The sequence below is a fragment of the Aotus nancymaae genome, unplaced genomic scaffold (genome assembly GCF_030222135.1).
Source record: "Aotus nancymaae isolate 86718 unplaced genomic scaffold, 86718_ANA_hifiasm-v0.15.2.pri h1tg000015l_0, whole genome shotgun sequence".
In the NCBI taxonomy this organism is placed as follows: domain Eukaryota; kingdom Metazoa; phylum Chordata; class Mammalia; order Primates; family Aotidae; genus Aotus; species Aotus nancymaae.
The window spans coordinates 6,872,205-6,881,352 of record NW_026988426.1 but is presented as its reverse complement, the minus strand read 5'-3'; the positions used below and the strand labels follow the sequence as shown (position 1 = coordinate 6,881,352).

At 43.8% G+C, this 9,148-nt stretch overlaps 1 protein-coding gene across 1 annotated transcript; it reads left to right on the top strand.

Annotated features, from left to right (window-relative positions):
• Positions 1-1,748: 1,748 nt before the first annotated feature.
• Positions 1,749-9,045, top strand: HAVCR1 (hepatitis A virus cellular receptor 1). The gene is given in 5 exon segments (XM_064376346.1): positions 1,749-2,369; positions 4,711-4,850; positions 4,852-5,030; positions 5,551-5,594; positions 8,191-9,045. Coding segments are annotated over 5 exon segments (588 nt in total). The 5' UTR covers positions 1,749-2,323; the 3' UTR covers positions 8,370-9,045.
• The last annotated feature ends 103 nt before the right edge of the window (positions 9,046-9,148 follow it).

The window sequence follows — 9,148 nt, the reverse complement described above, 5'->3', positions numbered from 1 at the left end:
CAGCCAGGAAAAAGGCCATCGGGTTGAGGCAGATTGGAAAGAAAGCTCTAGTGGCTGGGGCTGAGTGAGCAGGGGAGAGAGTGGTAGAAGAAATCTGTGGGGTAGGTCAGAGCCAGATCACTAGGGATTCAGTAATTTCAGTAAAGATTTAGGATTTTTTTTTTTTTTTCTGAGAGAGGTATGAGGGGGTTCTAAGTGGGGAATGACGTGGTCTGATTATATATTTACCTCGTTCTGATTTCATTAGTTAGTTACTTACCCATGTCTGCCTGATGGCACAATTCTGGATTTTTCATGTCCTTAGTATATTGAGTCATGTCCCATTAGCTCAATGTATTAGTAATAAGTGGTACAATTGGATTACATCAAATTAAAAAAAATCTTTCTTTTCCCTTAAGAAACAGGGTCTTGCTCCATCACCCAGGCTAGAGTGCAGTGGCATGATCATAGCCTCCAACTTCTGGCGTCAAGCACCAGGCCTGGCTAATTTTTTTGGTTTTTGCAGAGAGACAGTCTTGCTATGTTTTGCCCAGGCTGGTGTCAAACTCCTGACCTCAGGTGATCCGTTCATCTCAGCCCCCTAGTGTTGGGATTACAGGCATGAGCCACTGTGTCCAGCAAGAAATGAATTTTTATTTTAATTTTTTTTTTTTTTTGAGATGAAGTTTTACTCTTGCTTCCCAGGCTGGAGTACAGTGGCGTGATCTCTGTTCACTATAACCTCTGCCTCCCAGGTTCAAGCGATTCTTCTGCCTCAGTATCTCAAGGAGCTGGGATTATAGGCAACTGATACCACGCCCAACTAATTTTTGTATTTTTAGTAGAGACAGGGTTTTGCCATGTTGGCCAGGCTGGTCTTGAACTCCTGGCCTCAGGTGATCCACCTGCCTCGGCCTCCCAAAGTGCTGGGGTTACAGGCGTGAGCCAGTGCGCCTGGCCAAGAAATGCATTTTTCTTTTTTTATTTATTTTTATTTATTTATTTTAAGATGGGGTTTCACCATGATGGCCAGGCTGGTCTTGAACTCCTGACCTCAGGTGATCCACCCACTTTGGCCTCCCAAAGTGCTAGGATTACAAGTATGAGCCACTGCGCCCAGTCAGAAATGCATTTTTAAACGCTGCCATACAAAACACTTGCAGGCCAAATTTCATCTGGGTCACCAGTTAGTAGCATCAGATATCATGTCAGAGTACAGAGGCTGCAGGAGTCAGGGGTTCCCACTCCTCGGTGGCCTGTGACCCACAGCCACAGTATGCCAAGACTATCTACTTTCCCACGAAGCCTGTCATAAGCTGCAAGATACAGAGCACCACTGCCTCCTTGGAAGTTGCTGAATTCTTAAACCTGAAGAGGAGTTAATGAAGTACTAGGCAAGCTTACTCATGTTTGTATGGTTTAATGATTAAGAGCAGAATTCAACAGCCAGATTTAATGTGTGTGGGTCCTTGACATAGAGCCTGCTATATAATAACTTCTCCAAAATCCTTAGCTAGTGCTATTAGTGCCTATGTAGGCTTAGTTTTCGAAGTTCTTCCATGGTTGTTTCTGCTTATTATACCAATCCCCGGTGGGAGACAGAGGAAGTATTTTTAGTGCTATTTTACAACTGAGGAAATAGGGGTTTGAAGAGGTTCAGGAACTCTCAGGGTCACCCAGCATTGTGAGAGAGCTTGGATCTGAATGTGTTTGCTCCAGTTTCCTGAAGTATTCTCTTGAAATCCCTTGTTAAGGTGCAGTCTGAATCGTTGTCTGGAGGATGAAATGTTAGGTGCAGTGATTCACATTCACTCTCAATTCCTCTTGCTAATGGCAAACTTGGTAATGTGACTGTTAAGACTAGGGATGAGTTGTGGCGACTGAGCAGGAAGAGCCCCGCGTCCATTAGAGGCCCAGTTTACTCGGAAAAGCAAGTACATCTCTGCCACTGGAAGGCTGGTCTTAGCTCTCGTGCTGCCATTGAGCCACACTGGTTCTCTGCTTCCGGTTTCCTTTTTGTTCCCCAATTTCCTGTATCAGGACCAGGAGTCAGTTTGGAGGCTCTAAGTGGGGAAGAAGCTGGGAAATCGGGGGCTGTTTCTGCGGACAGCTTTCCCTGTCCTTTGGAAGAGACAGAGCTCTCAGCCACAGAAAACTAACAAACCAAGCTCTGAAGCTGTTTTGTGTGTGGTCTTGTCTCATTCCCAGCAGAGCAGGCTCATATAAATCATCTAGTTGGGTGAAAAGAGAAGTTGGAATCTGAGAATTAAGACTTGATCAGATACCATCTGGTGGAGGGTACCAACCAGTCTGCCTGCTCATTTTCCTTCAGGTCAACCCCATAATGCATCCTCAAGTGGTTGTCTTAAGCCTCATCCTACTTCTAGCAGGTAAGTGAGTACATGCCCTCAGTGGGAAGAAGGGAGTAAAGGGGGGTTAAAAGCCCAGAGGATGGGGTAGGGGAAGGGGAGGGGATGGTGGTGGCGGCTGAATGTAGATGTTCTTTGGGCACCATTGGATGACTATGAGTTAACAAGTGAGCAGGACCAGAATAAAGTTTTATGCCAAAGAAATTGCTTAACTGCTATGAATTACAACATTCATGGCTAAATGAACAAGGCAAGATGCAGCACAGTGTGTCACATGTGGCCATTTGTGTTTAAATAAAAAAGGAATGGCTAGATGTATATGCATAGACACACGTATATATGTAATGGTAACTGTGGGTACTGTGGGATGGGGTGGAGGATGGGAGCCGGAGGGAGAGTTAACCCTCATTGTATTCTTTTGTGCCTTTTGATTTTTTTCAACTACATTCAATTCTTTTTCTCTCTTTCTTCCTCTTTCTCTTTCCTTCCTCCTTCCCTCCTCCCTCTTTCTCTTTCTCTCCTTCCTTCCTTTCCTCCCTCTTTCTCTCTCTTTCTTCCTCTTTCTCTCCTTCCTTCCTTTCCTCCTTTCTTCCTCTCTCTCTCTCTTTTTTTATAAAGATGGAGTCTCACTGTCTCCAGGCTGGAGTGCAGTGGCACAATCTTGGCTCACTGCAACCTCTAACTCCCTGGTTCAAGTGATTCTCCTGCCTCAGCCTCTTGAGTACCTGGGATTATAGGCACATGCCACCATGCCCAGCTAATTTTTGTATTTTTAGTAGAGATGGGGGTTTCACCTTGTTGGTCAAGATGGTCTGGATCTTCTGACCTCATGATCTGCCCTCCTCAGCCTCCCAAAGTGCTGGGATTACAGGTGTGAGCCACTATGCCCGGACTTTCTTTCTTGATGAGGTCTCACTCTGTCTGGAGTGCAATTGGGCAATCTTTCTTTCTTTTTTTTTTTTTAAGACGGGGTTTTACCATGTTGGTCAGGCTGGTCTTGAACTCCTGACCTCAGGTGATCCATCCGCCTTGGCCTCCAAAGCATCTGGATTACAGGCGTGAGCCACTGCACCTGGCTCTTTTTTTTTTTTTTTTTTTTTTTTTTTGAGACAGTCTCATTTTGTTGCCCAGGCTGGAGTGCAGTGGCCCAATCTCGGCTCACTGCAAGCTCCACTTCCTGGGTTCAAGCAATTCTCTGCCTCAGTCTCCCTGAGTAGTAGCTGGGATTACAGGCTCCCACCACCATGCCTGGCTAATTTTTTTATATTTTCACTATCTTGGCTAGACTGGTCTTAAACTCCTGACCTCATGAATCAACCACCTCAGCCTCTCAGAGGGCTGGGATTACAGGCGTGAGCCATATATTGAAACCCTGTCTCTACTAAAAATACAAAAATTAGCCTCCCAGCTACTTGGGAGGCTGAGGCATGAGAATCGCTTGAACCTGGGAGGCAGAGGTTGGAGTGAGCCAAGATTGTGCCATTGCACTCCAGCCTAGGCAACAGAGTGAGACTCGGTCTCAAAATAAATAAATAAATAAATAATAAAATGAAATGAAGTCAATTTATAGAACAAACTATACAAAGAAAAAAGTTAAAACATAAGTTAAAAAGTAAAATAAAGGTAGGGCGGCAGTGGCTCATTCCTGTAATCCTAGCACTTTGAGAAGCCATGGCAGGCAGATCACTTTAGGCCAAGAGTTTGAGACCAGCCTGGGCAACAAGGCAAAACCGTGTCTCTACTAAAAACAGAAAAAAATTAGCTGGGCACGGTGGTGTTTGTCTGTAATCCCAGCTACTTGGGAGGCTGATGCATGAGAATTGCTTGAACCCAGGAGGCAGAGGTAGCAGTGAGCCAAGATCAGGCCACTGCATTCCAGTCTGGGTGACAGAGAGAGACTCTGTCTCAAAAAAAAAAAATTTAAAAATGAATATATTTTTTAAAAGTAAAACAAAAAAATTAAAAACAAAAAAAAGACAAAAAAATAAAACAAGTAAAAAAATTTTTTTTTTTTTTTTTTTTTTTGCATCAGAGAACAGAGTCTTGCTCTGTCAGCCCAGGCAGGAGCGCAGTGGCGCAATCTCGGTTTACTGCAACCTCCACCTCCTGGGTTCAAGCAATTCTCCCTGCCTCAGTGTCCCAAGTAGCTGGGATTACAGGCACCTACCATCACACTCAGCTAATTTTTATATTTTTAGTAGAGACCAGGTTTCACTATGTTGGTCAGGTTGCTCTTGAACTCCTGACCTCAGTTGATCGGCCTGCCTTGGCCTCAAAGTTCTGGGATTACAGGTATGAGCTGCGGTGCCCAGCCGAGAGGAAATATTGAGGTCTCATTCTCAGTTTCTTTTCTTTATTGAAGATGCTGTAATTTCTGTAAGTGTTGGTGCAGTGGCAGGTCGTTCTGTCACGCTACCCTGAGGCTACAGCGGAGCAGTCACATCCATGTGCTGGAAGAGAGGCGGATGTACTTGGCTGTGCACAAATAGCATTGTCTGGACAAAATGGAACCCACGTCAACTATTGGAAAAACTCACGTTATCAGCTACTGGGGGGCCTTTCAAAAAGGAATGTCTCTTTGACTATACAAAATACAGTTGTGTCTGACAGTGGCTTGTACTGTTGCCATGTTGAGCACAGGAGATGGTTCAATCAGGTGAATGTCATTGGAGATTATACCATGTAAGTTTTTCTTTGATATTTCTTGCTGGTTAATAGAAATTTCTGTTTGGTAGTAATTTTCTTTTTTTTTTTTTTTTTTTTTTTTTGAGGCAGTTTCGCTCGTTACCCAGGCTGGAGTGCAATGGCGCAATCTCGGCTCACCGCAACCTCCGCCTCCTGGGTTCAAGCAATTCTCCTGCCTCAGCCTCCCGAGTAGCTGGGATTTCAGGCGCGCACCACCATGCCCAGCTAATTTTTGTATTTTTAGTAGAGGCAGGGTTTCACCTTGTTGACCAGGATGGTCTCGATCTCTTGACCTCGTGATCCACCTGCCTCAGCCTCCCAGTGCTGGGATTATAGGTGTGAGCCACCACGCCCGGCCCTCTTTTTTCTTAATAGGGAAACAGGAGGTTCCTATAAATCCTGTTTTTTTATTTTATTTTTTATTTTTGTAATTCACCTGGGTGCAGGTGGGCTAAGGCCGAAAAGGGCATTAGCCATAAATCCTGTTTTTAAATAAACTCTTGTTCTTGGGAAATAGAATAACTTGTGTGGATGAAATTGCAAGACCAAGCATAATTCAAGGTCAGGCTAGAATCAGCAAACTATCTCCTACAGCAGTACAATTGTCCCTTGATATCCATGGGAAATTGGTTCCAGGACCCCTTCGATACCAAAATCTGCAGATGCTCAAGTCCCTTATATAAAATGGTGTAGTATTTGCAGGTAAACTATGCACATAGTCCCATATGCTTTAAATCACCTCTAGATTACTTATAACACCTAATACAATGTAAATACTATGCAATGGGTTGTTATACTGCATTATTTAGGGAATAATGACAAGCAAAAAAAAGTGTATACTTGTTCAGTACAGCAGACAACATATCCTTCTTTTTCCCCCCATACATTTTCCATCCAAAGTCTTGGTTGAATCTATGGATATAGAACCCACAAATATGGAGGGCCAAATGTACTTCAAACGTAGTAGTTGGTCCATGAAAATAGCATTTACTGTTCCATAGTAAAATGCAGTGAATTTTATTTATTCACCTTAAAGAACTGTCCTGGCCGGGCACAGTGGATGGCTCACGCGTGTAATCCCAGCATTTTCAGAGGCTGAGGCAAGTGGATCACCTGAGATCCAGAGTTGAGACCAGCGTGACCACATGGAGAAACCCCATCTCTACTAAAAAATACAAAATTAGCTGTGTGTGATGGCAAATGCCTGTAATCCCAGCTACTCAGGAGACAGGAAATTGCTTGAACCCAGGAGGCAGAGGTTGCAGTGAGCCAAGATCATGCCATTGCACTCCAGCCTGGACAAGAGCAAAATTCCATCTCAAAAAAATTAAAAATTAAGGAACTGTCTTTGTTTTTTGAGATGGAGTCTTACTCTGTTGCCCAGGCAGCAGGCTGGGCCTCCTAAAGTGCTGGGATTACAGGCGTGAGCTACTACTATACCTGGTCTAGGAACCGTCTTTTTTTTTTCATGAGATATGTTGTAGAAGAATGTTAAAATGTCTTTTTTCTTTAACATTTAAAAACTATAATGAAGTTCAAACAAAAAGTAGGAAATTTTAAGTTGCTGCTTGTAGATACATCAACAGCTTTAACAATTGTCAGCTCAATCTTGCTGACCACGTACATTGTATAAGCTTATGGTTTTGTCTTCCCCATGGCCCAAACTTGGATTTTTTGAAGCATGTCTCGCATCATGTCACAAAAATTGCTTTTCTCAAAATTAAAGTGACCTTAGATGGAACCATTTCCATTCCAACACCTGTTTACCATTTGTTTTTAAGAAGTTCATGAAATCCAAAATCTGGGAACATTCTATTTTATCATCTTTATGTGGCCATACTAATTTTTCTTACCATTTGAGGAAAGAATTTGGTTCTTGAGGATTTCCTCATTTCTAGTGTTTTTCTATTTTTCTTTCTTTTTTTTTGACATGGAGTTTCATTCTGTCGCCCAGACTGGAGTGCAGTAGTATGATCTTGACTCACTGCAACCTCTGCCTCTCGGGTTTGAGTGATTTTTCTGCTTCGACTTCCAGAGTAGCTGGGACTGCAGGCGCCACCACCATGCCTGGCTAATTTTTGTAGTTTTAGTAGAGACAAGGTGTCACCACGTTGGCCAGGCTGGTCTCGGCCTCCCAAAGTGCTGGAATTAGAGGCGTGAACCACCACACTTGGCTGTTGCTTTTTCTTAATGAATCTTCTTCCACTAAGGTCTTAGAATGATAATAGAACCCAATACCTATGACCTTAATAAACTTTGTCTCTATTTTCATTTTAATTAAGAGGAACTTTAATTTGCAGTCTCTTAGCTTTTTTTTTTTTTTTTTTTTTTGGGGTCAGAAGGCTACAGCCCCAGTCTCTTAGCTTTTCGACTTGGATTGTTTCCCTTATAAGGGTGAGCAGAATCAGGTCAATTCTTTTTTTTTTTTGAGACAGGATCTTACTCTATTTCCCAGGCTGGAGTGCAGTGGCCTGATCTCAACTCACTGTAACCTCCATCTCTGGGGTTCAATCAATTCTTGTGCCTCATCTTCCTGAGTAGCTGGGATTAAAGGCATGTGCCACCACACCTGGCTATTTTTTGTAGAGATGGGGTCTTGCCCTGTTGCTCAGGCTGGTCTCGAACTCTGAACTCCTGAGCTGAAGTAATACACCCACCCTGGTCCCACAAAGTGCTAGGATTACACGCATGAGCCACCATGCCCAGCCTCTACAAAAAAAATGTTTTGTTTTTTAATTAGCCAGGTGTGGTGACGCCTGCACGTAGTCCCAGCTACTTGGAAAGCTGACGCAGGAGGATTGCTTGAGCCTGGGAGTTTGAGGCAGCAGTGAGCTGCTGATCATGCCAGTGCAGTCCAGCCTGGATGACAGAGACCCTGACCTAAAAAAAGTGCTCCTATGCAAATATGAGGTGTCTGTTTTTATTTGCTGAATATACACCTTTCAATACGTCTGCTCTTCCTTTGGGAGGAGGGGCATGTCTCCAAAGCTCTTCCCTGTCACAGATTCTAGCTGGGCAATGACCAAGATTGAGAGTTCAGGGGAGATAATACCACCTAGGGACAGTCTGTCATTGGTGTGCTAGGGTACAGTTCCAGCCTGAGGCTCTTGTTTCTTGTTTGACTCACGCTCACTCTCATGTTGATTTCTCACTCCAGCCAGGGTCACTACTCCATTTGTCACGACTGTTTCAGCTGTTAGAATGAGCACTACTGTTCCAACGACCACGAGTGTTCCAACGACGATAGTCTCTGCCTTTGCTCCTCCAATGCCATCGCCCACGCAAAACCATGAACCAGGTAAAACAGATGTGTTTGGGAGCCCAGAGGCCTTCTAATGAGGAGCTGCAGCCCATCCAGGGCACTGCATTAAGGCAGAAGGACAGTCTAGAGTGAGAGGTGTACCTGGGTTTCATTCAAGGTCTCTGGGTTTGTGATCCTCCTCAGCTCCCAAGTTATAAGCATCTTTTGTACCACTAAGCTTTTTTGGAGAGAGGGGACCCATAGCTTTTTATCAGATTCTCAAATTATTAACCAAAAATAGCTGGACCACTGATGTAGGACATTAATGGGGATAGTGTGGATCTGACTCACTTAGGTATGATGAAAACACAGGGAATGCCAGAGAACTAGGGTCAGATAATGAGATTCTGTCTTCAAGAAGAGCTCTGAAGAGATCACTTAGTCCATTCTGAAGGCAGACCTTGATTTTGAAGAAGCTAACATTTAGTTTTCCATGTACTAGACATCATGCTTTATGCATTTAATACATAGGTTAATTATATCCACTGTAGTGTGATTTATAGTTGTGAGAACTGAGACAGAGTCTAAAAGTTGATTGTTGGAAGTTATGCAGATAGAAGCTAGGTGCAATGGCTCAGGCCTATAACTCTAGCCCAGGAGTTCAAAACCAGCCTGGGCAACATAGTGGGACCTTGTCTCTACATGGTGGTGCATGCCTCTAGTCCCAGCTACTTGGGAAGCTGAGGTGGAAGAATCGCTTGGGGCTGGGAGGTCAAGGCTGCAGTGAGCCATGATGGCACCACTGCACTCTAGCCTGGGTAACGAGTGAAAAAGAAAGAAAAGAAAGAATAAAGAAATTTACACAGATAGAAAG